General features: G+C 40.6%; 3 protein-coding genes across 6 annotated transcripts; 2 read left to right on the plus strand and 1 right to left on the minus strand.

Annotated features, from left to right (window-relative positions):
• The first annotated feature begins 922 nt into the window (after positions 1-922).
• On the plus strand, positions 923-9,232 carry LOC127004390 (MAP kinase-activated protein kinase 2-like). 2 transcript variants are annotated; one of them, XM_050872076.1, is made up of 8 exons: positions 923-1,064; positions 2,023-2,273; positions 2,765-2,904; positions 3,053-3,225; positions 3,593-3,691; positions 3,959-4,034; positions 4,143-4,353; positions 4,650-9,232. In XM_050872076.1, the coding sequence occupies exons 2-8, from the start codon at positions 2,076-2,078 to the stop codon at positions 4,848-4,850; spliced, it is 1,098 nt and encodes a 365-aa protein (XP_050728033.1). In that variant the 5' UTR covers positions 923-1,064; positions 2,023-2,075; the 3' UTR covers positions 4,851-9,232. The 2 variants fall into 2 exon arrangements, with proteins under 2 accessions (XP_050728033.1, XP_050728123.1); XM_050872166.1 differs by lacking the exon at positions 923-1,064 and adding an exon at positions 1,071-1,313.
• LOC127004276 (sulfotransferase 1B1-like) lies at positions 8,951-15,885 on the minus strand. Of its 2 annotated transcripts, XM_050871949.1 has the most exons (10): positions 15,709-15,885; positions 14,740-14,888; positions 14,376-14,567; positions 13,938-14,050; positions 12,651-12,862; positions 12,265-12,391; positions 11,694-11,830; positions 11,174-11,315; positions 10,807-10,951; positions 8,951-10,447 (listed from the first exon to the last, which is right to left on the minus strand). In XM_050871949.1, the coding sequence occupies exons 2-9, from the start codon at positions 14,880-14,882 to the stop codon at positions 10,818-10,820; spliced, it is 1,200 nt and encodes a 399-aa protein (XP_050727906.1). In that variant the 5' UTR covers positions 14,883-14,888; positions 15,709-15,885; the 3' UTR covers positions 8,951-10,447; positions 10,807-10,817. The 2 variants fall into 2 exon arrangements, with proteins under 2 accessions (XP_050727906.1, XP_050727825.1); XM_050871868.1 differs by having other exon boundaries at positions 8,951-10,951.
• Positions 15,886-16,045: 160 nt separating this feature from the next.
• LOC127004170 (uncharacterized) lies at positions 16,046-27,289 on the plus strand. 2 transcript variants are annotated; one of them, XM_050871694.1, is made up of 16 exons: positions 16,046-16,242; positions 16,762-16,992; positions 17,415-17,615; positions 18,198-18,461; positions 18,730-18,846; positions 19,398-19,571; positions 20,174-20,392; positions 20,729-21,038; positions 21,528-21,751; positions 22,266-22,488; positions 22,902-23,111; positions 23,594-23,767; positions 24,150-24,277; positions 24,742-24,889; positions 25,224-25,358; positions 25,708-27,289. In XM_050871694.1, exons 1-16 carry the CDS (start codon positions 16,183-16,185, stop codon positions 26,976-26,978), a joined length of 4,089 nt encoding a protein of 1,362 aa, XP_050727651.1. In that variant the 5' UTR covers positions 16,046-16,182; the 3' UTR covers positions 26,979-27,289. The 2 variants fall into 2 exon arrangements, with proteins under 2 accessions (XP_050727651.1, XP_050727729.1); XM_050871772.1 differs by having other exon boundaries at positions 24,156-24,277.
• The last annotated feature ends 41 nt before the right edge of the window (positions 27,290-27,330 follow it).

Raw genomic sequence — 27,330 nt, forward strand, 5'->3', positions numbered from 1 at the left:
TAACAGGTGATGCTAAATATACCTGTCCCATCTTTCCTAATATGACCCTTGATTGCTCCAGGAACACTTAACATCTTTTTTTATCAATTCGTTATTCAATATTAACTTTCTCTGCATTAATTAACGTTTACCTATATACCTGACGGCCTAATTAACAGGTGATGCTAAATATACCTGTCCCAGCTTTCCTAATGACCCTTGCTTGCCTCCAGGAACACTTAACATCTTTTTTTATCAATTCGTTATTCAATATTAACTTTCTCCGCATTAATTAACGTTTACCTATATACCTGACGGCCTAATTAACAGGTGATGCTAAATATACCTGTCCCAGCTTTCCTAATGACCCTTGATTGTTCCCAGGTACACAGATCACCATTTTTATTATTCATTATTTAATACTAATTTTCTCTGCATTAATTACCCTTTACCTATATATATTGAAACCTAATTAACACCTATCCCACCTTGGCTAATTGTAATGGTTGCCTCCAGGAACATTTTATTCATCGTTTTTATTGTTTCGTTACACTGTTACTAATTTTGGCTGCATTTATTACGGTTTATTAATTACCGTTAATCTATATAAGGGATTCTTGGACAATGAACACATGCCCGTCCAAGGCCTCCTCCGTGTTACTCAGGAAATTGGTCGTTTATTCATTTTTCACTTATTTCATGCAGTTTAAATATTATTGAAGCTTATGGGCACAACTACAACATAAAGATTTATTAATTACACTATTTTTTAACTAATATCTAGGTTAGAAATGGATTAAATAAGAGTAGGGTGATTGCTGGTAAGGCATATATGGAGCCTTATTTATGATTACCCTAGAGAAAATTAGAGGATACATACGTTTAGTATTAGTCAGTGTATCAGTTCAGTGTATAAAGAATTAAATCAAGGTTGAAATCCACCTCAAAAATCCATTCAAACCACTCCTGGAAAAGAGGACGGGGGTGAAGGTCCCGGTTGCAGGTCCGCGCGGGTTACCTGTTTATTTACCTGTTTAATTACCTGTTTACGCACCTGCTGGACTACCTGGACTGGAGAATTAAACGTAAATCACTGAACTGGACTTGCGCTTCTCCGTGAACGTGTCTCCCCCCCGTTGGTCACCTGTGGGAGCTCAGTTATCCGTGACACTCCCACCTGAGCATCATTTTTTTACTTGTTAATTACATGCTCGTTCACCTGGACTCGAGAATTGAACGTAAATCACTGAACTGGACCTAAGATTCCCTGTGAACTTGTCTCCCCCTCGACAGCTTCCCCCGGGACCTGAATTAGCCGTGACTCTCCCACCTGGGTATAATTTTTTTTTTTTTCCTGTTAATTACCTGTTCGTTAACCTGGACCGGGGAATTGAACGTAAATCACTGAACAGGACTTAAGACTCCCTGTGAACGTGTCTCCCCCTGGCCAGCTTCCTGAATTACCCGTGACACTCCCACCTGAGCATTTTTTTTATTTTTTTTTTTTACCTTTTTTACCTGGTGACTTACCTGGCTCCTGCTGGTCATTAACGGGACTTTAGCCCGGTAGCAGCGGGGATCATGTTTCTTAATGGTCCCTCCAAGCGAGAAAAACGAGAAAAAATCACCCCTCACACAAACCATTTCATAATGTACATCAAAGCATTTGTGATCAGATTATGTTTCATGGTTTATATCATGGCACAAATTTGGCCCGTCGCTGCTACCGGGTTAAAGTGTGTCTTCAGCCTTAAATTGCAAAGATAAACTCCTCCATAGCATACCCTGGGACCTCAGTTAGCCGTTACCCTCCCACCTGACCATCTATTTTCTTTACCTGGTGACTTACTTGGCCCGTGCTGGTCATTGACAGGGCTTTAAAGTGTGTCTTCAGCCTCAAACTGCTAAGCTTGACTCCTCAACAGCTTTCCATAGGGCCCCCAGCTCCCTATGACACTCCCACCTGGTCACCTTGTTTTACCTGAGACTCCCACCTTGGCATCTTGTTTTACCTGCTGCTCCCACTGGCCACCTTCCCCCCAGGGTCATGTGTGACGCCTGAGGCAGCTTGAGCAGCGTCCCCAAGCCCCAGCAGAATGGAGGAGCCCATGATGGTGGACCAGGTGGAGGAGGCGGGGTCCAGGGGCCGGCCAGGTCACTGCAGCACCCTTCAGACCAAGACCAACCCTATTATTGAGGACTACAGCATCTCCAGCAACGTCCTCGGCCTGGGCATCAACGGCAAGGTGGTGGAGTGCTTCAGCAAGAAGGACAACACCAAGTACGCCCTGAAGGTAAGTGTGTTGCCGTCCTCCCTTGGCCCAGCCCGGCAGGCATCACTGGGAGGCTTGACAAAATGACAGTTATGGTAAATGTGGAGTTTAGCTCCACCACTCATATTACTGCTAAAATAATAGGTTAAAACACAGGAGGTTTGGGCGGTTTAATTCCATTTGTCTAATTATATACATTTATCAAAATTATACTTAACAGTTGTAACCTAACCTAGCTTGTGGGAGGGCTTCGCCCCCTCGTGATCTCCCCCATTATTTTAATCTAACCCAACGACACCTAATGTAGCATCCAATGGGGGGGTTGCCCCCCCTTCAATCCCCCCAGTATTTCAATCTAACCAAGCAAAACCTAACTCAGTTTCCCGTGGTGAGGGCTTTGTCCCCTTCTTCAACCCTCATTCCCATGCACCACATCTTTTTAACTTTCACTCTGTTCCCATGACATACAGCAATGGAAATATCAGATGTTGAAACCTTGCTATCCCTTGCAGGTGTTGAAGGACAGCCACAAATCAAGGCGGGAGGTTGACCTGCACTGCCGCGGCTCAGCGTGTCCGCACGTTGTGGGAATCATTGATGTCTATGAGAATGTCTACAACAATCAAAAGTGCTTGTTAGTAGTCATGGAATGGTAAGCACTCACCTTATTTTTGTCAGTTTCCTTTCATTTGGAAACGCTTCATATTTGCTTGAATATTCTCTACAGGCACCCTGTAGACAGATAGTATTTGAGGTACAATAAGCAGGTTCATTAATCATGTCTCCTTTCCTTTCTGTAGCATGGAGGGCGGGGAACTATTCCAACGAATTCAGGACAGAGCAGATGGAGCTTTTACTGAGCGAGAAGCAGCTTGCATCATCAGGGAGATCTGTGTGGCTGTGCAGCACCTCCATCTGCTCAACATTGCTCACAGGGACCTCAAGCCGGAGAACTTGCTCTACACCAGCCTGAGTAAGGCCTTTTTTGTGTGTAGAACCTTAAGTGTCTTTGTGCAAAACCTAGAATTTGATTTTTTTTTTTCATTTATTTCATTATTATTATTATTATTATTATTATTATTATTATTATTATTATTATTATTATTATTATTATTATTATTATTATTATTATTATTATTATTACTGTTATTATTATTATTACTATTATTATTACTATTATAATTATTATTTTTTAGGTAAAGTTAGAATGCTACATATTAATCTTCACGTCATTTTCTAGTCAATCAGATGTACACTGAGCAAAGCTTACTGGCCATAAATAAGATGGCATCCACTGTGTCAATCTTATATTTGAATTTAAATTCTTTTTTTTCTTTCAGATGAGGATGCTACATTGAAGCTGACTGACTTTGGATTTGCTAAAGAAACATTTTCCAAGGAGTCCTTACAGACGCCATGTTATACTCCATATTATGTTGGTTAGTGGTGTTTGGAACTATATTGGAAGTAGATTGCATTTATGTGAAAATATAAGTGTTATTTATTAATTATTACTCTTTGAATGTCCACTTCATGAAAGAAGATGGCCTTACATTGATGCTCAAGCAAAATATTTTGCTTGCTAAGTACTGGCAGTCCTGGTTGTATTGTTTTATATTTTAGTTAAAGTTTACCTTAGTGAAATATTGTACGGTAATAAATACCTCACTCTTTTTGACCAGAGATCTAAAGCTTATCTCCCACAGCTCCTGAGGTGCTGGGACCAGAGAAGTATGACAAGAGCTGTGATATTTGGTCCTTAGGGGTCATAATGTACATCCTGTGAGTAACTGACTCTCCTTATATTTTAAAATAGTGCTGGTAAATGTTACAGCTATGTATATTAGAGTAGAACAAACAGGAAAATCAGCATCATGTTTTTGCTTGCAGGCTTTGTGGATTCCCTCCATTCTACAGCAATCATGGCCATGCAATATCTCCCGGCATGAAGAAGAGAATTCGCACCGGGCAGTATGCATTTCCTAACCCCGAATGGGCCAACGTTAGCCAAGATGCCAAAGAACTCATTAAGGGGATGCTGCGCACAGACCCTGAAGAACGCTTCACCATCTTTGACATTATGAAGAACAAGTGGATTGTTGTAAGTAGTTTGGTTAAAGATTATGTGACTGCAACCTCATTGAGTGTCGGAGAAATTAGTAGTGTTGCTTCTTGTTATTACCATGAGATACAGTGAGTTATTGCTTGTAAGTCATAGAGATCAGCAAGCTAGTTGGTTATTTGTGGCACAAATCCTCATGAAAGGGAATCTTCAATACTATATATCCTCTCATTCATAGTGATAATGCCCAAGTCTATATCTTAAACTTATTTAATACAGATATGATGAAGTACTAGTGAAAAGCTACTGTATTTGTGCTATTCTTTCCTCTATAGCAATACACTGAAGTGCCCCAGACTCCACTGTACACGTCCAAGGTGCTGCGAGAGGAGGGAGACCTGTGGCAGGAAGTTCAGGATGAAATGACGCGTTCCCTGGCCACCATGCGGGTGGACTACGACACGCTGCAGATAAAGACTCTAGATCACGCCAACAATTCTCTCCTTAGCAAACGACGCAAGAAGACAGATAAGTAGACACTCCTTATTCTCACCAAGTAGATCACAGAAACTTCTATAGTGGGTGAGATTTTCTCAATATTGTGACCTAACTAGAGATCTTCAGTGACCTGATGAGGTACATACAAAGAAGGAACATCTTATAATACAAAAAAATAATAATAATAATTTAAGGTAAACTTGCATGAAAAATGTAGCCACTTTAGACTAAAAGAAGTTACTCTATTTCTCTTTTCACTGCCCCATGAGTTGAACTATCTTTATTGTATTCAACTATTGTTTTTAATGAAAGGGAGAAAAAAACTAACTGCAATAGCATTTCTGATTGTGTAAGATCTCATCTTTGAATAATCTACATTGGATTAATGTTGAATGATCCTGCTTTTAATTTTCATAAAATAATTCTGCATTTAGGTTTTATGTTAATAAAGAGATTAAGAGCTATTTTGTCGAGTCAGCTTGTTCTGGTGAGGTGTGTCGGCCAGTGCTGCACTAGAAGGTTGGGTTGTGTAATGGGCGATGCCTTGGTAATTTTTTCATTGTTGTGACATGGTAATTGTGCTAGCCTACTTCTGCACAAAAATTATTTGCATAAAAATCTAGAAAATTTTGGTAAAACTTACAAAATGAATTGTATGTCATTTATATAGCTAATACATAGTATAATTCTAAGTTTCCTTGTCTTATCTGATATATTGATGTTTGTATTCAAAGCATTAGCATGACTTAGCTTGAAATATGTCACAAGAAGGTTGTCAACTTGATCCCTGACTGAAGCAGGGAAGTAGGTCTTGTTAAAGTATGTGTTTGGGGGTAGGGCTAGTTTGTGTGTGGACATGCATGTGTGTGTACACTTATCTGCATGCCTGGGAGGAGAATGTAAACATCTGTGCAATATTGGGCCTCTAAACTGTTACATTTCAGTGTGTTAAAGACTTTGTTGAAAGTTGGTTCTCTAGAACAATATTCATGCTACTAATAATATTAAAACAAGCAATAATTTAGTTAGGGAAGAGCTTTTAGCATATTTTTCTTTAAAGAATATAGAGTTCCTTATTCAACAAGGAGATAAAAGGATTAAAGCCACTCTGCATGAGTGCATGGAAGTATGCATTTGTACAGTACTTGTATACACAAGCAGAAAACTAACAGTAACATTATGTTGCATGTGGTCATGTAGTGGCCACAGTCTTGTGCATGTCTGGTTGAGGAGGAGGGACCAGAGAAAACAGTTTTCTCTTAATGTGAAATTCCCTGCTTGTCAAGACCAAGATTAAGACAGGTCATGCATGCCTGACCATGTCACTCAGTTTTCAACCATGAACATGATTTTACCATTAGAAGCTTGCCAACAAACATGTTGAAAGTACGAAGATGTTTTATTTTTACACATCACTGATGTTAATCAGTAGAATACTTCATTTTATGGGACATACGTAAATCTTTTATGTGATAATTGTCTTATTAGACAAAAAACAAAAAGTCCAACACTTAGGAATTATTTAACCCTCTCATTCACCATTATTGTATTGTTATATCAAATTAATTATATAGACAAAGAGTGTCTGCAGACCACACTGCTTTGTTAAAGGGTAATATACATATTTGCTGCCTTTTGTGCAAAATTATTGATCAGTATTGTTTACAGTTTATTGTGGCTTAGTGAATAACGGTATTGTAGGGAGATACAATTCTTTTCGTTCTTAATCTCTTTAAGCTTGTGCTTAAACAAGGTCATCCATACCCAGTAATGTTAGCACTGCCAAAACAACAGCTCAATTAGTGTTTGGAGAGTTGTACAATGACACTCTGGATTGGTACTGTGGGCTGGATATTGGGCTGAGCTTCAGTGCTAGTGAAGGGAAGCTCCTTTCAGTGGTGTGTGAGAGGGTTAAAGTTTGTTATCATGGTGCTCTCATTGCCTCTTGGCAGCAGCAAGTGCTGATCTATTAGATTCTCTTTACCTCAGGGGTTAAGTGAAAGTTTGTTGGGTATCCTGCCATATTAATGCACAAATAGTAATAATAGTGATACATCACTGTATGAAATTAAAATTTGAATGCCAATATAAATCTGCTATAATGTAAAGTGTTTGTATTAAATCATTTACACTTGTAAGAATGACAGGGTTCATTTTCACGTTGGAGGATGTGAAAACTATGATTTTTTTTTTTATAAATTGTTCATAATGTTTCTCCACTAACAGTTCCTGAACCAGGGTAAGGGATTTTGGTGCAAGGCTAAGAGTGAGAGGCACAAAGCAGTCCTTGGTGTCTGTATTTAATGAAAATGATGTTGGCAGAAAATGAAAGAATGCTGCAGAGAATTGTGGGTGAATTTGATAGGGTATGTAACAGAAAGTTGAAAGTTAATGTACTCAAGGGTAAGGTAAAGTATATGAAGAGGCGAGTGACCAGACCATTGATTTTGCAAAGCCATGGAGCTAGGGCAGAATGCTCAACTGTAAAATCTGGTCTGGGAAGATGGAGGAAGTGCTTGAATTTAAGGAAGTATGGGGGCATGGAGGGAAAGAGTAGTGTAGCGCAGACAAGTAATGGTGAAATGAAGAGTTATGGAAATAAAGTTTGAACATAAAGTTAAAGAAGGGTACAAGAAATTGGATTAGCCCCCCTACTGTCATATGCATCAGAGATGTGGACATGGCAGTATCACAGAAATCACAAACATGGGCAGTGGAAATTAACCTTATTTTAGGTGCATGTGGTGGGTCAAGATGGGATGGAGAAAGTAACGATAATGTGCATGAGTTTTGGTATGGGTGTAACAGCAAGGGGAGTGAGTTGTAGAGTGACTGAATGGGTGAAATGTGCTACTTTGAGATGGTTTGGACATGTGATAAGAATGAATGAAGATGGCTTTGTGAAGAGGGTGTGTGAGAGCAGCATTGTGGGAAAAGGTATTATGAGGAGAAAACCAGTGAAATTAAGTGGCTGAGTATTGAAAGGAAAGAGTCGACAGGTGAAGGAGTGAACGTCCTGAGAGGTGGTGCCAGAACAGGGAAAATTGGAGATACGTTTGCCGTGGCCACTCCCCTGGGGGAAGCTCCAGTGAGGGGACAAGACGGTGAATAGATAGATAGAACAGTTACTGAAACATAATGCTAACCTCAGCTTACCTGTTTTTTAAGTCATCTTAGAGGACTTGAAATGAAGGACATTATCTAAAACTTTTCAGCAAGAAAAGCACTCCCTTGTGATGGAGAGTCTGGCAAGCCAGACACCAACACAGACTCAGCAGCACCCCGGCCAACAAATTTTGGTGACATAATATTTTTTTTCCCACTCATTTGTTAATCTTTCCTCTTGCTGTTTTAACATTATGTATTGCATATGCATGCATGATGGGGTGGAGTTGTGTGTATGTGTCCATTCTTTCCCTGAATATTCTATAGACTCACATACTTGTGGTGTAATGTGACCCATCTGTAGATTCTGTACTTTTGAAAACTTGCTCTTACAACAGTAAGATGTCAGTAAGAAAACTTAATTGTCTAGATACATGTAACTTACCACCACTGAGCATAATTCCTCACTGAGCAAGCGAGGTATGTGGATCCATAGCATAGCAGCTGTAAACATATGTTTACCATATCCTCCATGTTCAGGTGTTCCAATACCAGTTTAATTTTCACCTTTTTGGTCATGTTTTGTGGTACGTACATCCAAGCATAGCAGCCAATACCACATATGCAGTTTCCCTACCATCCAATATTGTTGTAACCAATAACCCCATTTCCTTAATTGTCAATAGGGCTCCATGGCAGACTTCAATCTATCAGTAATAGTATGAATTTTAAAACATAACATCTTGGGTTCTTCCCATTAATGTTAAGACAGTATTAACCCTTCATACACCACACATTTCACACCCTATTGTTGGCACAGTTTTTTCCTTGCTGTGTTGTGTCTCCATCATGTGGCATCTGTTCACATCTCAACAGACTAATGCAGCTCAAGTAAATGTCTTGAATGCCTGTGCATATGTGAGCAATGTGCAATGCTGTAGCTGTTATCCGAGCATTGTTCCATTTCATTCTGTATCTGAACACAGAAATTCACTTCATTTTTCTAACTCTATGTTGGTCTCATTTTTCTTTGTGTGTGTGTGTCTTCCATCATATTTTTCATTAATTAGATACTGAAGAAAAGTTGTATTATCCTTTACTAAAAGTATACTACTATAAAAGTAATTTGATGCTCGTGTGTAATTTTGTTTGTTGGAATATTGTCCATTTGTTGGGGTGTCTTTTAGTTTACTTTAGATATTAGATAGAGCCTTTGATTTAACAAGGTTGTCCTTATTCCATAATTATAGCATGTCTAACATTGCTGGAGTGTTCCTTCATTGACTTTGGTAAATAAGATTATTAGTAAAAACTATCCCATGCATTTTAATAAAGCCTCTGCACTCTTATGTTCAGCTCTCAGTAAAAAGATAGGCATTGGATGAGTGAGTCTCTCCACAATACAGTCTCAGCAGGAGCGGAGGTTATTCATGTTTCTGATATGGGGAAAACAAAAAACTTGAGGTGCAAGGAGCTACAGGGAGAAGGGAGAAGAGGTAAGACTGCCTACTGGAATGAGGAAAAATAGCATTCACATATATTAGGTGTGACTTTGTGCTTATAGGACAAAATTATTTTTAATTACAAATAAATTTTCTAACTGCCAAAGACACCAAACTTTTTTCAGTTTGGCTGAGTAACTTTGTTTTACAGGCTTTTGCTAGGTCAGCGAATGCCACAGGCTCCCATTCTGTCTTAATGTAAACTCATATTTTAGGATCAGATCAAAGTAAATATATTTACTTCAATATGAACTCATTTTAAAAATGGTTGAATGACTAGACCTTACTAATGCAAAGTGTTATATCTTTAATCTGCATAATCATGACATGCAAGATTTCCCTTGTACTAATGCAATGGAATAGGATAACCAGATGACCATTTAGCTTTATAGTACATGAGAGGACAGACTGTGTTGCTCTGTTGGAAGGGAATGACAACTTAAAATATATAATTTAATCTTCAAATTTGGCAACTGTGTCAGAGGTGCAAAGGTTTTCATGCAAAGGCAACTGTGGAAAATATTAACTTCATGGGAGAACATCTCTAGTGCCTCTGTATTTCAAATTCCATGTCACACATCGAGGGACCTATTACTGTATATATATTACCTTGTATATTAATTTACCATTCACTTGTATGAGTGAGTTTTATTAGGCATTACTGTAGCAGAGTCTCAAGCATTGTATGTCACTTGATAAATAATTACTAATATACTGTTTTTATGATAATCACAAATGCTATCTTTTATCTCCCTCCTTGATCCAAACACAACAGATTACATGAGAAACAGAGGAGGACTGAAGGCAGGTAAGAGCTTCTATTTGAGTTATTTCAGTTGTCAAGATGAGCACTGAAAAATACAGTTGAGTCAGTTACCCAACCAATATGACAGACATGGTCCACTATTATTTTTATCTCTTGGTTTTGACACTTGCCATGAAAGGTGCCTTCATGATCACAACGTCCCTGTGCTCTGGTTTGTCTCACAGAAATCAGGTCACCATAGCACAGTGATGCACAGCCTTCCCTGGGACATGAAAACTTAGGATACAGGTCAGAAAAAATACTGTCTGCCTACTGGACCAACATTTTTTTCAATTAACAATATTGTGGATGTCCCAAATTTTCTCCAGGGTATTTATTTATTTATTTTTCCTGTTTTGAGCACTGGAATGGTGTGCAAAAATTAGCGGTAAATTCACCCTAACTGAATTAAGAAGGCACTATTTTTTTTCCTGGATGTTGTTATTTCAATTCATGAGTATTCCAAGACCTGAATCATCTATGGCAATGTAAAATTCTGGCTGAGGCATTACTTTTCAAACTGGAAATGTAGAAAAAAATATTTATTGTACATTTTCATCACAATACTTTGTTACTACTTACTACATGTGCCTCTACTCTGCATCCCCTTGAGGAGGCAAAGTGTAGCTAAACCTCAAATCTGAACCTTCTAAGTGTTTTTTCTCCCACTCCTCAAAGGCTGCCACCTGGCTCTGGCTCAGGTGTCTCTGCCAGTCTCCAACTTTACCTGTTAAGAAAAGCACATTTTAGAATCATCAAATCTGAAAGAGACTCCTGTTTGATCCTTATCTGAAGCTCCTCCTTGGTGTAGTGGTTAGCATGGTTAGCTACAAATCTGCTGGCAGGAAAAAAGATGTTCTTCCTGTCAGTTGCATAAATATTTGCAAATCTCAAGTAGTACTAAACTATACTATATTTCAATCAGCAAGAAAATGTCCAGCATTTTTACCTTTGCGGAAAAATTTTCCCTTATCTTTAAAAGCAAATCCGTAATCTTTCCAGTGCTCATAATTAACACTTGGGTTTGATGCCATGTGATTAAAAGATGTGCATTCTGCTACATAATTCACTTCAGCATCACTGACATCAATCTGGAAGAAAACATGGCACAGTTTACTAGATAAACAACTGAAATTGAAGATACAAATTATCTTATGCCCAGAGCAAACTTAAACTTCAGGGGTAAGCACCCTTGTTACTCTGCTGATGACCTGACCGCTGACTTCACAGAAAAATACTACTTGTATGTCATACACTTAACAAGGTCAAGACAGCTACTACATGTATAGTAAACACATTAACTTTTACCTGTTCTGGTGACAATAATCATCCAGAATATCATAATTGTTCAGAGCAGCGGGTAATGGACAATATAAACTTTAAAATAACTAGAAATCTCTTGTGCTGCTGCATAAAAGTACAAAATCATAAAAACTGTTACCATGCAAATGAGTTCATGCAATACTCACACCAAGAAACTCTGCCATTTTCCTGATGACCTTTGGCGGGTCTTGATGCAGCTCCTCGTAGGTCACAAAGAGAATGTTGGGGCTTTGTCGGGACTGCCAGTACCCAAGCACATGGCCAAAGTATGGACTGTACATCACTGGGGAGGGAAAAGACACACATCATCAAAACAACTATGAAGTGCTGTAAAATGATAAGTAAACAATACATAAGAAAGTTCTGTGGTTCAATATAAAGGGAAGGGTAGTTGAGAGCAGCAGAAAAGAAATAACAGAAAAATGAGGATAGAGACATTATGGAAACTTAAGAAATAATGGAATGATAAACTGAAAGCCTGAAAGATAAAGCAATGACTATACACATGATGAACGGATGAACAAAGCAATAATTGGATCTTTAGAATTATATCAAGTATGACAAGGAACTTAAAGGTGACCAACTGATTCTTTCCATGTCATGTTCTTCCAAAAGGTAATCTGGCTGTGGACTGAGCCAGCCTTCATTCAGGAAAAGGAATATGTTTGTCTTCCAAGGCATATATCTTTCTCTTTCTTAGTCTTCCAATGTACACACCTTTATCTGAGAGGAACATATCGACGAAGCTTGAGAGAGGGCCCTGAAAGCTGCTCTGTGTAAGTAGCTGCATGAAGTAGAAGTAGGATATTGCAGTGTCTCGGGGGTTCCTTGCAATGTAGATTAACTGAAAAGAGAAAATAGCAGCTGAATAAATCAAACAATTGAAAATCAATCTTGCTCACAAAATATGAGTCAGTTGCCATTCCCGAATAAGTTCAGTGTCATGAAACTAGCTGTTGTACTTTCCTATATACATATCTAAGGAAATTTCTTACAAAAGTGGCATGTAACCTTCAATAAAGCAAATTTAAATGACAAATCATCATCATTCATCTTTGATCTGTCAATAAGAACTTATGTTTTATTTAAACCAAAAATCTCACCTTGGCATTGCTGCTTTCAAAGGAGGAAGGAAGGAGACCAATGGGCAAATGAGTTTTGATAAACCTCTTTTCCTTCCTCGTGGCAAGTGACTTAATTCCTGGATAGGGATATTCAAGATAAGGGAATCTTGTTTCCAAAACTTCTGAATTCTCATTTGTCTTCTTGCAGCCGTGAGTCAGCATGTGGACTATTTCCTGGACCCACGTAGTGCCTGGAACATTAATCCAATGTAAAATTTTATTAAGATTGTTACCCCTTTCCATACATAGACATGTTATATATATAGCCAGATTTGCCGTTCACAGACTGTGCAGGTAATAATCCTCAATTCAATCTCAGGAAGTAGTCACCAATTTGACACAATTATTCCAGCAGGACCCCATGACTCAGCCCAGACACATCACCAAAAGCATCCCATTTGCCTCTTCAGGTCACTATTTAATGTCCATTTTCTAAATTCAGTCATCAGAAATCTACCACCGTATCGTAGCTCGAAGCGAGCCGCATATCCAATCGTTATCGGATCGGGTAGTTTTTTCAGAAATCTACCGATCGATCGTTGAGTATCGGTCGATTAAAATATAATAAAAAAATGCTTTTAAGGCATAACAACACTTTTTTTTAAGTTCTCTCTCTCTCTTTAACTTAAGAAAAGAGAATTAGAATTAGTTTTTTAATTTTTTTTTTAAAAAAAAACATAACTTAAAAGTTAAATTTAAACAAACTAGACAATACAGCATTATTATATTAACTCACAAAAATAAATTTCTTTACACAAAAAAAAAAACAACTGAGCAGCTTGAGCCTCTACTCCTACTCCTCCTACTCCCTCCTCAACACAGCATATCCTAACCTCTGGTTCAATGACTTGATCAAAACTTTTTAATGTAAAATAAGTTTTAAAAAAAAAAAATCATGAAGTTAAAAAAGCAAAACGATTAAGTGTTGCTGCATGTGGGTGGACTTAAAAACACACTGCTTAAAACACTAAGGCTGAGCCACGTTGTCGAGAGAAGAGTAGGGCGTGGGTGTAGGCTACTCAAGGTCGGCAGGCCCAACAGGTGAGGGGGGCTCCCTTTTTTGGCGGGGCGCGATCTGCGAGAATCTGCTCTGGTGCTGAGAAGAGAGCGTAGCTGAGGTGTGTGATAGCTAAGCGTGATGACGCCAAAGTAAAATCAGTCATGCATCTAGACATATTTTCCTCTGTTTATAAGTCTGGGACTTTTTCTACAGTTTTGGACAACTGAAGCAATTACTTCCCAGTTTTTTCTCTCATCAATGCCTACCTGCTTTGGGGTAGCTGGCAACCAGGACATCATCTTGTCGGAATTGAAAATCAGGTAATTCCTTGAATACACCGGACATGACCAGTTGACCAGGGAATATATATCCTTTGTATCTGCGAAATAAGTTTTAAATGAAAAACAAATACAGTGAGATTATCCCTAATCTTTAAAGGTTTAGATTTACTTTGAAATTAATGATGGGCATGATTGATGAAGTATGTGCGTATATGCACACAGGATTATGTGTTATGCCTCATGTGGTAGCAGTAGGTTAGGTCTAATAATGAGTCATACTTCATTAAATGTCACTGCCTGCTGGAGAGGGTGCAACTCAGTCCCTGCTCATTCTTCAAACTCAGCACAGCTATTGAACATATTTTCCATCCATCACACAGGCAGGTAAACACTCAAAGATGGGCTAACATGTACCCCCCTCACCTGTACACTGACACCGGGGTGCCAAAGAGTGACTCATCAATAGGAAGTCTTGTGAAGTCTTCAAGAATTGCTCTCAGCTTTATCCCTTTCTGCTTCTTGAGGTACCAAGCAAACACCAGCGTGCCAGCAAACAGAGAGGCTGCAAACACTCGCTTATAGAGGCGAAATCTTCTCAGACTTGGGTCTTGGATGCTGGTCATCAAAAGTAATGTTTAGAGTGGGCTATGTCTAAAAAGTTGCATCAGAAAATCATGAAATATAATAGAAACTATTGAAGCACATACATGGATTTCAATTTAAGCCTTTCAGAGCATCATGATTACCAGAACAATGACTACATGCCTGTGTATGCACCTCCCCTCACCTGTTTGTGATGAGCCTGTGCAGCCTGAGGAGGTGAGGTGCAGGCAGGGGGCAGCATCCTCTCTGCACCCGGCTCCCCACACACCCGACGCTCCTCCCGCCCACAAGAATTTGTCTTGAGGTGAGAATGGCTGTCCTTATCATCCTGAGCTGCACGGGAGAAAATCTGTATTACAATCCAAATCTTTAGTGTGTTAAAAAAGATGAAGCAAAGAGAGAAAAAATGCAGACCTCATGGACAGAAGAGGAGATAAATTAACTTGCCTGTGTGTTTCAGCAGGTGACACTGACTATACGAGGGAGTACACAACAAGTGAGAAAAGTGGCTGTTAAAGGATTGTAAATGCATTATATACAGATGAAGGGCTCCTCTCTCAAACAGCTGAAGGGACAAGAAGGAACACCAAGTTATTAATCGAGGTAAGCAAAGAGTGTGGCCTTGATACATGGAGTAAAGTAATATCGGATTTTCTACCTCCCATGGGCACATATACAGGTGAGTGTGCGCCCGTCTGCTTGTTAGATAACTTTATACTAAGATTTTACCGAATTCCGAAGCCCTCTCTGAAAATAACTACACGACATAGATTAATTTGAGCTGCTCAGTTAATAGCATCACCCTAAACCATAGCAGTGTGAAATATACCTGAAATAAACCCGAAAAATAAACAACTTAATGTAATGCCTGGAAGTTTAGATTAAGAGTGGAATGTACAAAAGGATCACTAAAGTAGATTTAAGTGTATGTAAGTGTTAAGTAGGTGTTCATGTAATGCCTGGAAGTTTAGATTAAAAGTGGAATGTACTTAATACTTATGTACACTTAAATCTACTCTTGTGATCCTCTTGTACATTCCACTCTTAATCTAAACTTCCAGGCATTACATTAAATTTCTCTGCGGGCTATTTATTTATTTATTTTGCTTGCGAGTTTCCTCCTACACCGGTGACAGCCTCCACGGATACTCACTAACGGTTTATCGCTGTGGTCGAGTACTGTCCACCTCTGGCCTCTTCTCTTATCTCTTTTTTGTGCCTTTGTCCAGTGTTCCTCTTCCCTTGCCACACACACACACACACGCTGCCCTCCCCGGCGTCCTCCTCGTAGCCCCGCCTCGCCGCAATGTTTGGGCCGCACAGCTGACGGTGACGGGAGGATTCAACAACATGCAAAAAGACTAAATAATGAATAAAACTTGGGTTAGAGTGTAATTAAAATAAAGAAAAATGATCCTTCAATATCAAACAAAATCACTGGAGGCTTTACAGTAACCAGATTTGTTTGGTAAAAAATTATGTGATGCATGAACGCGGATTTGTTTACTGCGTCCATTCAAACCTTGGCGAGGAGCTGCGGACGCCCGCCTGACCTCTTATATCACGGCGACTGTTGTGTCCTTGGCTCATATTGTCCTCTTGTGACACCCCGAAGGTGGTCAAGGCCATGGCGGAGTGTGCCACTACTAGGGCCGTGCTGGGAGTGCTGGGACCCATGGCCAACGAGGTGAGACACAGGGATGAGGGATAAAGATGCTTGGGGAGGAAGGGAGAGTAGGGGGAGGCTGGACAGGGGTTTGATTACCTAGTGATTGCTTAAGAGGCAAGGGAACTAGTGCTCTTAAAGGGGTGCATGTTTTCCACATGACAGTCTTAGTTATTTGTAAAAGGGTTAATGCTGACTGTTCATGACCCCTTCCACCAGTTTCTTGAGGAGAAAATATGTTTCTTATGATGACGATGTCTTGGTTTGAGCAGCTTTAGTGTGTGGCCGCTGGTCTGTAGGTGTACATGTCTGGGAGCAAGTTTGAGGTAATCTCTCCCCCCCCCCCCTACCCTAGACCTCAGTCATGTCTCCCATGGTCCTCCTCTTCTCCAGTGTGGTGAGGTTCAGTCTGGAGAGCCTGTCCTCATAAGGCAGGTGGGGCAGTGTGGGAACCTGCTTGGTGGCCCTCTTCTGCACCCTCTCAAGCAGTGAGAGATTGTTAATGCTGTTCATTTCTTTGATAATGTCATCATCCCACAGGTCATGGAGCTGAAGAAGCACCACCACCACCACAACACCAGCACCACCACCACCACCAAGCTTACAGCACAGTGTCAAGCCCTGAGCCATGCCTGTGACCACCTCTCAACATGCCTTGAGGCCTCGGCACTGGCCCAGAAAGATGACTCCCTCCTGGCCCAAGTTGCTGAGGTCAAGGATCAGCTGCAGGAGGTCACAGAGGAGATTGCCAAGTGCTCTAGGAAGCTACAGGTGGGTTCTTAATTTTCTTTTTATTTATTTTGATTGTGGGAGTGGTTATAGAAGTAGTGGTAGTAGTAGTAGCAGATGCAGCATCTCTGGACCTACTGATACTAATACCTTCACTGCTACTGGTATTACTATTACTACTACTGCCACTAACACTACTACTATGGTACTACTACTGCCACTATCACCTCTCCTTTCTACTGTGTTATAGCAAGCAAAGCAAACCTCATTTCCCTAGTAATAATAATGATTATGCTAATAAAAAAAAATGATAATGATAATGTTAAGAATAATAAAATAACATCCTTGCATTGTGACTTCTGAGCCTCATTTTCTGGTAATAATGATAATGATAAGACTTCTAATAGAAAATAATAATGATAATGACGAGACCAAAGCAACCTCCTTCCTCCCCTCAACATTAGGACTCTGGGTCACAGGAGGACGAGGTGTGGGCTAGGCTTGTAGGTGAGGCGGAGAGGCTGCTGGAGGTGGTGACGGGTGCGCTGGTGGGCTGGGAGCAGGCGGGGGTGAGGGGTGTGGTTGGGGCTGTAACACACCTGACGCAGCACCTCCACTGCCTGCAGCACCAGCACAACACTGCACTCCTCGCTGATGACCTCCAGGTAAGGTTGCATGCTCGCACACACACACACGCACAAAAAAAAAAGACGAAGGGCTATAATTTTACTATTATTTCCTTTTACCTTAAAAAATAAAGTGATTGCGTATTTTCTTTCACAATTCTACATCGATGAAAATAACAATATCTAATACAACAGCGCCAACATATCAGCACATCGCTACTATTTTTTTTTTTATTCTGTATTAATCGCAAATATAAACGCCAAACAGCAATTTAATGGTCATGGTGAGAAGTGTTTGATATGCAGCTATGTACTTCTCCCTTTTCTTCCTTATCTTTATCTGTTCCTCTTCTGCCTGTTACGTACTGTCATTTTTCCTTCCGTACTTCCTGTAACTTGTATTCATTCCTCCACTCTTCTTCCTTCTTTCCTTCTTCTAATAGTTATGGTTTTCTCTCTTCATTTTCCTGTTCATTCCTTCTCCACCTATAGCTCCTCTCTTTTTTCTCCCACCTCCTTCCCTTCTGTCAGTTCTGGTTTCCTCTCTTCATTTCTCTGTTTCATTCCTTCACCTATTGCCACCCCAGTCATTATACAGTCTCATCAACACCTCCCTGCCAGAGTGTTGTGTCGTCCTGCCTGGTGCTGGTGCAGACCGCAGGGAAGCACCGGCAAGGGCTGTGTTCCCGGGCCCAGCGTGAGGCACTCTGGCACCTCACACACCAGTTGGCGGACACCATGCACCTCCTGGCACTCACCACCGCCGATGCCATCACCACCGCTAACAAGACGCCACCTGCTGCTGCTACTACTGCCACTCCACCACCTGCTACTTCTATTACTACTGTTGCTACTACTGCTGCACATGGGTCTCCTGAAACTAGGGTAAGAATATGGTTGAGAGAGAGAGAGAGGGGTTATATTTTTCTCATTTTTCTTTTTATTATCCTCTTTATCATTCATTTTATTATCTCTATTGTCCTTTATATTACTTTATAGGCAACAAATTATATAAGTAGTAATATAAACATGATGAATACTTATACATATATATAAACACACACTCATGCTCATAGTTCACACACACACACACACACACATGCACACTAGTCTCTATATATGTACATGTGTCTGTTTGTGTATGTGTGTGTAGGTTTGCCTCGGCCTGGTGTGTGCACGTATTCATCAGCTGCTGGACGACCTGACCTTACAGCTGCAGGGTAGAGGCAGCCCCCTTGACCTGGAGGAGCCCGGGTCATTCACAAAGCAGGTCAGTTATGCCTCATAGGGTTAGACATTAATTCAAGAGGGAAAAAATTGCTTTACTGTAGTTTTTGTTTATGATTTTTTTATTGTTATTCTTTTTTGATAGATGTTTAGTTTTCTTTAATTGTTTTTACTAATTATTATTGTTTTATTTATTTTTATTGTTTATTTTGTTTGCCTTTGTTTTTATTGTTTTCCTTCTTTATAATGTTTTTTTCATTCCTTATTTTTACCATTTTTATTGTTTATTCTGTTCAGCTTATTTTAGTCTTCCTCTTCTGCTTTTTCTTCTTCTACTTCCTCTTCTTCTTTTCCATCCTTATTTTCCTTGTTTTAGTATAGATAATATATACTCTTTTATCATCTTTCCCTGTGTTTCTTTATAGGTCAATAGGTATCTTAATTTAGCATACATACTTTCTATTTTCCATCTTCCTGTTTGTTTTATTTATTTATTTTTATTTTTAGATTGACTAGGTAACTTGTTTTAGTGTATATATTTTCTATTTTCCAACTCTGTCACCTTCACCCTCCTCTCCATGTGTTTCTCTCTAGGTGGACCAGGTGTTTAACGAGCTGGACAGCGGCAGGTGTGGCGGCGTGGGGGAGCGCGTCAAGTTGCTGCTGGAGGGGGTGTTGAGGCACTGTCTGGTGGTGGCTCACTGCGGCGGTAGTGAAGAGGGAAGTAGTACTGTGCCGTCACCGCAAATCATGGCTCTGGCTGATAAGGTGTGTGGGGGTCTTGTGGTGTTGTGTTGTGGTATATCTTTTTCTTTTTCCCTTTATTTTTATTTTTTTTCTTTCATTGTTTTATATTTTTTCCATTCCTTTATTTCCTTTCCATATTCCTGTTTTCCATTTCCATTTTATCTGCATCTATCTGTCTGTCTGATGTATTTTTCTTTTTTCCATTTTACTTTTTTCCATTTCGCTCTTTTTCCATCTTTTACATTTTTAACATTCCATTCCATTTTGCTTCTTTCCATTTTCATTTTTTTTCTTTCATCTGTCTGTCTGTCTGTTTCCTGTATACCTTGTTTTCTTGAGGGGGTTGTTATGACAGAAGGGCCTCTAAATTTTCATGTTCCTGCACCCCTTTTCTGCATATTCAATCCTTCAGTCCTTTAACCCTTTCTTTTTTCCATTTTACTTATCCTCCTCTATATGTCTGTCTGTATTTCTGGTAACCTATTCCCTTAAGGGGTTGTCTAATGTTCCTTTCTTATCTCTAATTATCTAGTTCATCACCACCATATTTTATTTTATTTTTACCTGTTTTTCATATCTCAAATTGTCTTGTTCACAATCATCACCATCATCATCACCAACAGGTATTGAGGCAGCTGAAAGTGGTCATCACCCTGGAACGCACCATCACCGCCACAAACACCACCAACACCAGTAGCAACAGTGGTGGTGATAGTGATGGTGGTGGCGGTGGAAATGAATATAATGGAGATGACCTCAGGGTGGCGATGGACAGCCTGGCGGAGACGGTGGAGCAGCTGGAGCAGGCCGTCAACACCGCCCTCATCACCCTCATAGCTCAGGTGGGTGTGATTCTCCATGGCCTGATCATATGTTGGACTTGTGATTATTGGCAAATTCCATCTCAGTATGAAAGTGCATGTGTGTGTGTTTGTGTATTCCACTTTCTTAGTGCCTGCGTGTGTGTATGTGTGTACCATTCTAAGTGTGCCTGTGTGTGTATATGTGTGTTTATTTGTATGTATATGTATGTTTGTGATTTAATATAGTATAGTACCTCTGCATTTCCTTCAGTACCTTTTCTTGATTTTCCAACTATTTTTTTCTATTTTATCATGGCTGTCTATGTTTTTCCGTGTGATTATACTACTGTTACTACTACTACTACTCTCCCACAGACCTTTGCAGAACCATTAGCACCTCTGGAAAGGCTGATGAAGGTCGGCACACAGGAACACACTGAAGAAGAAGAGGAAGAAGGAGGAGGAGGAGGAGGAGAGGAAATAGATGGAGAAGAAATGAAACAGGGAAAGAGAAAACCAGCAGGAGGAGGAGAAACAGATAACAAAGAAGATGAGGAAGGAAAAGGAGAAGTAGGAAAGGAAATAAATGAAGAGTTGGAGGCAGCCATATCCGCCTTTGACACACACACGGATGCGATCTTCCAAGCAGCCGGATTTGCCACCGCCTGCACATCTGACTGCAAACGTAAGAGAGAGAGAAAGAGAAACGAGGGGAGAGAGAGAATGTTCTTTTTCTTTGTAATCTCTTCTTTTTAGGCTCAGTCAGTCAGTGAATAATCAATGGTCTTGAATTAAACTTTTTATCAATATTTTTTTCTCCATATTATATCATTCATTCATCTAATCTACTTTACCCTCTGTACTGATCCATTTCCACTGTCTATCTCTTTATAATGTTTTTATCCACCACATTCATTGGTTTCATGCATCCACTCATATTTATCCACTTATTAATCCATTTCCTTATACATTTTCTTTCCACTCACCTTCTTTCTTTACCAATTTCCTCCATCCACAATCTGTATATAATTTCCCTTGCCACCACCTTTATCCATTCGTTGTTATTCTACTTCTTCTACTTCTTCATGTTATAGCAAAGGAAGCAGAACAAAAACAAACACCATAAACAAAAATAAAAAACGACAGACTATCAACACTTTCTCCCTCCTCACAGGTGTTCGCCAGGTCCGCAGTCACCTGGCAACACTGGAGTGGGTGGAGGGGGTGCTCATACCTGCCCTCGTCACCTGCACTCGCTCACGGACCTCCACAAGCACCAGCAGCAGCAGCAGCGGCGCGCACACAAGCGTACACACCCTCGCCGCACACTGGAAGGGCACAGTACTCAACCTGCAGAAGCTCCTGGATGAGATATTGGACCCCTCGGCTTTTGTTATGGTATGTTTTTTATTATTATTATTATTATTATTATTATTATTATTATTATTATTATTATTATTATTATTATTATTATCATCATCATTCTTACTCTTTTTATTTCCTCTTCCTCATATTCTCATTGTTTTTGTTTTCTTCTTTTCTTCTCTATCTCTCTCTTTGTTTATTTATATTCATTTATATTTGAAAATGGAAATTGTATACAAAGAAATGAAAATGATGAAAACAAGATTACTCATTATTCTTTTTTCCCATATTTTCCTTTTAATCTCCTCCTCCTCCTCCTCCTCTTGTATTCTCGTGTATGCCCTTCTTCCTCATTTCCTTTGTTTAACTCTTTATCAATATTTCGTTTTTCTGTTTCTCCGTTCACTTGCTTTGCCCTTCCTTTTTCTAATCCTCTTTTCTCAATCTTTCTTTTACGGTCATTCTTTCCTTGTTGTTTGTCGTCCGTCTCCTCGTCATTCTGTTCTATTCATCATTTTCTCTCTCTCCTCCTCCTCCTCTTCCACAGGTAACAAGGATGGAGGTGCAGAGGTTGTGGAGTGAGGTGCGGAATGATCTCTACACCCAGGACATGACGTGGCTGGTGGAGAAGGTGAGAAGGGTGGAGGCGCTCATCTCCCACCTCCTCCACCTCCCCAATGCCTCCTCCTCCTCTTCCTCCTCCTTCTCTTCCTCTTCCTCCTCCTCGATACAGTGGCTCCCCCAACATTTTAAGGAAGATCTTGAGTGTGGTAAGTAGAAGCAGTAGTAGTAATAGTTGTAGTAGTAGTAGTCATAGTAGTAGTAGTAGTATAGTGTTGATTTACTTATGTACTGTATAATTTACTTTTTTCATTTGTTTACATAAAGAAATGCTTATAATCAATCATATATATATATATATATATATATATATATATATATATATATATATATATATATATATATATATATATATATATATATATATATATATATATATATATATATCTCTCTCTCTCTCTCTCTCTCTCTCTCTCTCTCTCTCTCTCTCTCTCTCTCTCTCTCTCTCACACTACTTCCCTCCCTCTCTCTCTAATTACCTCCCTCTCTTTCCCTCTCTCTCTTATCACCCTCACTCCCTCTCTCTCCCTCTCATCACCTCTCCATTTCCCCTCTCCCACAGCTCTTAGGGAGGTGCGAGGGGGCCTGGCCAGAGTGAGAGCGGCCCCCACCACCCTCTCCCTCCACCGCTCCCTCCTCAAACGCCTACAGCTCTCCCTTACCCTCCTCTCGCGCCTCTCCACCACCCTTGAATCCGGCTCCATGGACCAAGATGATGCTGGTGGTGGTGGTGGTGGTGGTGAGGAGGAGGAGGAGAGGGTGAAGTTGACAGGTATGGTATGGGGTGTGTTTGTTTGTTTGATTGGTGATGATGATGTTTGGTGTTTTTTTCTTTTTTTCTTTCCTCTTCAATTTTTTTAGTTTTTTTATAATTGTTTTTCTGCTTCCTCTTTTTCTCTATTTTCTTCTTTATGTTCTTATTGTTATTGTGTGTTTTTTCTTCTGCTTCCTTTTATTTATTTTATTTTCTTCTTTGTCTTCTTCCTCATTCTCTTCTTTGTATTCTTATTCTTGTTATATTTTTTCTTTTTTCTTCTTTTTCTTCTTCTCTCTTCTTCTGCTTTTCTTCCATCTTTTCCTTAATTTTCTTTTTTTATTTGCTTTCTTCATATTCTTGTTTTCTTTTCATTCTTCTCTTTCATCTTATTATTATTATTATTATTATTATTATTACAACACAATACCAATAAGTCAAACCACCACCACCACCATCATCACCACCACCACCACACTCAACACCATTTCCCCCCACAGAGGAAGAGAAACACCACCTCATCACCACCAACATCGACAACATCCCAGTCGACATCGCCACCCCCACCATCACCACCACCACCCATGCCCTCCCACCAAGGCCCCAACCCCACCACCCCTCCCCTGCCAGACTGGGAGAGGGGAGGGGCAGGGGGGGTGGGACAAGTGTTATAGGTAAGAGAGAGAATTTGTTATTATTATCATTATTATTATTGTTATATTATTAATCATAACTGTCTGTCTTAGTTGTTGTTTTTTTAAGTAATTTTCTTTCAATTTTTCTTTCTCGATGTCTCCTTATCTTTCTTTTCCTCCTTTCCTGTTCTCATGTCTTTAACTTCCTCCCCCTCTTCCTTTCCTCCCTTCTATTTGCCCTTTCCCCTACCCTTCCATCTCCAACCTCCCACCCTTTCATTTCCCTTCCATCCCCTGCCTTCCCTTCCCTTTCTGCTACTTGCCCATCCCCTACCCTTTCATTTCCCTTCCATCCCCTACCCTTCCATTCCTTACCACCCACCCCTACCCTTCTATCCCCTGCCGTCCCCTTCCCCTACAGTGCCAGTGCCAGGGCCAGCCAGCGACACCCTGCCCTGCGACACCACCCTGGAGATCACACGCTTCCTCTCTCGCTCATCCACGGTGCTCTCTTCCACTCGGGGCTCTCGGAGGAACTTCTCTCTCAAGGTATGCAGGTGAAGGAGGAGGAGGAGGAGGAGGATGGATGTAGATTGTTGAAGAAGAAATGGAGGAGATGAAGGGAAGGGAATAAGTATAGAGAGAGGAGGAGATGGAGGAAGATGGATGTAGGATGTTGAAGTAGAAGGAGTAGATGAAGAGAAGGGAATAAGGATAGGGAGAGAAGGAGGTGGAGGAAGATGGATGTAGAATGTTGAAGGAGGAGGAAGAGAGAAGGGAATAAGAAGAGGAAGGAGGAGGAAGCTTACAAGGGAGAGTATATTATTTGCATGGTATTTTCTTTCTTATTTCCTGTATTATTATTTTATGTCTTATTTCCCTTCCCTTATCTACCTCCTTATCTTTCTATGTCATTTTCTTAGGTCCTATGTTTATTTATCTTATGTCTGTCACTTTCTTCATTTCTCTTCCTCTACTCCTGCACCTTTTCTCACCTCCTTTTCTCCCCACAGGTAAGGGAGATTAACCTGGACATCGAGGGAGCCCTGCAGGTGTGGAGAGGGTCAGGTGGGGGAGTGACAGACCCTTCCTCATCACCCCCTCCCTCTCAACCCCCCTCATCTTCATCATCTCCCACAACCACTACCAAAGAAGAATCAGGTAAGAGACTAACTACACTTTGAATGTTATTATTATTGTTTATCCTATTATTATTGCTGACTTGTTTTATATATTTATTACTATCACCATTCTCCTTCTGCTTCCTTTTTCTTCTTTTCCTTCCTCTTCTGTTCCTTCTCCATCAATTTATCATCATCTTCCACCTCCTTCATTCTGTTTCCATCCTTACCTAGTTTCTCTTCCTCTCCTCCTCCATCATCACTTCCACTACTTCCTACCTTCTCCTTCTACCCCATTCCTTCATCTCCATTCTCCTCCTCCTCTTTTCTTATCCCTTAATTACTCACCTTCATTTACCTTCCCTTCTCGACAGGTGAAAGGGAGAAGCCACAGGTGTCAGGGTCAGAGGACACAGGTATGGGGGAGGTGTCTGCACTAATTAGTCTGCAGGTAACACAGCCCCCCTCCACCCCTCAGAGGAACCCTAGTGCCGAGGAGGAGCTGTCTGGTGAGTAGTAATAGTAGTAGTAGTGGTTTTTGTAGTAATAATAGTAAGTCATTGTTTTCCTTTGATTGTAATATTTATCTTTTCTTTCCCCCTCTCTTTTCCTTCCTTCCTTCCTCTTCCTCATTCTTTTGTTTCTCTCCCACCTTTCCATCTTTTCTTTCTTCTTTCTTTCCTTATCTGCCAAATTCATCTCTTCTCTTCTTTCTCTCATCTTTGCCTCTTCTATTTTCCTTTCCCCACACTTTTTCTTTCATCAAATTCATCTTTCTCCTTTTTCCTTTTCATGTTCTTTCTTTCATCTTATTCTCCACCATTTTTCACCTCTCTCTCCTTCACTCCACTCTCACAGCTGTTCTGGAGTCCCTCACCTCCCTCATTGGTGACCTCAGTGGCCTGCCTACCTCACCTCACCACCAAGACAGACCCAAGGAAGGCAACCAGAGCAGGGCGGAGCAGACCCACCCACCCACAGCCCTAGAGAACACCCCGAGCAAGGTCTGGGTGACTTTTGAGAATGGAGGTGGTGAGACAAGCATACCCAAAGCTGTAGAAAATGGAGAGAGGGACATCAGCTCACCCAGAGGTATAGATAAAGACACAGAGATGATCTGGGGCACAGCAGAGGAAGAGAAGACCCCAGTAACCTCAAACCAACCCCAGAAAGCCATCAGGATCAATGGCAATGAAGACAGATCACCCTCAACCCCTGAAAACCCCTTTGGCTCTAGCTGGGGTGAGGCGAAACAGAAGAGTCAACCCCTGCAAGGAATCACCCTGCAGAACGCCTCCTTCACCCCACACTTCCCTGAAATCATCCCCGGAGAAACCAAGGAAGGGGAGGAGGTGTTTCCGACGCAAGAAGAGATGAGTGGAAAGGAAGAGGTAGGAGGATTACTAGGAGGAGGATGGTTAGAGGATATCTGGAAGGACTTTACTGCCATCCTTGAGAGCAGGACCCCAAGTTTAGGAAGCTTTAGGGACAAGAGGAAGGATGGACATAGGGAATCTAAGGACAGGAGGTTAAAGTTTGGGGTATTTAAGGAGGGAAAGGAAGAGAAGGATTGTAATAAGGAGGAAAATGTAGAGAGTGAAAGGGATGAGGTTAAAAATGTTGATGATGGAGGAAGTATGAATGCAGGAAAGAGGAAAATGGAAAGTGGAAATATGGAAGACGAGAAAATGGAGTTGGAGAAGAAGGAAAAGATGACAAAACAGAAATCAAAGAGTCTGTTCAGGAAATTCAAGGGAGACAAAGAGGAAACGGAAGAGAAGGTAAAGAAGAAGAAAACAAAGGGCGAGACACTTATGGAGAAGATCAGGAAGAAAAAGATGAAAACCGAAGATGACAAAGAGAACCAGGAACTCAACTCTTCCTCTCCCTCTACCTCCTCCTCCTCCTCCTCCTCTTCCTCCTTCAAGAAACAAACAGACCTCAGTGACACCCCATTCCTCCATCCCTTCCCTTCCCTCAAGACCACCTGTTCCTCCTTCCCCTCCCTCTCCTCCTTGTCCTCCCCTCCCTCCTCCTGCAATGTGACCACCTCCCAAAGACTACAGGACATACAGACACTACAGGACAGGCTGCAAGCCATCAGGAAGCATATGGGGGAAGGGGTGTAGGCTTGGAGAGAAAGAGACACAGACAGACAGAGGGAAAGAAAGATACAAGGAGACTACAAGTGATATTTCAACTTATACATGACAGCTACCGAGAACAAGGTACCTATTCACCATCCGTTCTCTCCGTCCATGAATTTAGGCATCTATTTCCCATTTGAAACTTAAGGTCGTTTCTGTAATAAGTATGTGACAGTTTAGTTTAAGTTCTGTGCAGGTAAATCTTGCTAGATATAGGGTCATCACATCTGCAGGCAATTACTTGATTATCTGTACTTTATTTTTCTGCGCCAAAGAGTCGGGTATTCTTATGTCCATATTGGTTTTTGGGGGGTGGGTAGTGGCCTAGAATGTA

The sequence above is a fragment of the Eriocheir sinensis genome, chromosome 1 (assembly GCF_024679095.1).
Source record: "Eriocheir sinensis breed Jianghai 21 chromosome 1, ASM2467909v1, whole genome shotgun sequence".
Classification (NCBI taxonomy): domain Eukaryota; kingdom Metazoa; phylum Arthropoda; class Malacostraca; order Decapoda; family Varunidae; genus Eriocheir; species Eriocheir sinensis.

Coding starts and splice junctions, on each gene's coding strand:
- LOC127004390 (XM_050872076.1), top strand. CDS start 2,076: ATGGAGGAGCCCATGATGGTGGACCAGGTGGAGGAGGCGGGGTCCAGG. Junction 3,692..3,958: donor TTATACTCCATATTATGTTG/GTTAGTGGTGTT, acceptor TATCTCCCACAG/CTCCTGAGGTGCTGGGACCA. Junction 4,354..4,649: donor TGAAGAACAAGTGGATTGTT/GTAAGTAGTTTG, acceptor TTTCCTCTATAG/CAATACACTGAAGTGCCCCA.
- LOC127004276 (XM_050871949.1), bottom strand. CDS start 14,882: ATGATAAGGACAGCCATTCTCACCTCAAGACAAATTCTTGTGGGCGGG. Junction 14,568..14,739: donor CACAGGCTCATCACAAACAG/GTGAGGGGAGGT, acceptor TTTGATGACCAG/CATCCAAGACCCAAGTCTGA. Junction 12,863..13,937: donor TGCCAGCTACCCCAAAGCAG/GTAGGCATTGAT, acceptor TTAATGTTCCAG/GCACTACGTGGGTCCAGGAA.
- LOC127004170 (XM_050871694.1), top strand. CDS start 16,183: ATGGCGGAGTGTGCCACTACTAGGGCCGTGCTGGGAGTGCTGGGACCC. Junction 18,462..18,729: donor ATGGGTCTCCTGAAACTAGG/GTAAGAATATGG, acceptor ATGTGTGTGTAG/GTTTGCCTCGGCCTGGTGTG. Junction 21,039..21,527: donor CTGCACATCTGACTGCAAAC/GTAAGAGAGAGA, acceptor CCCTCCTCACAG/GTGTTCGCCAGGTCCGCAGT.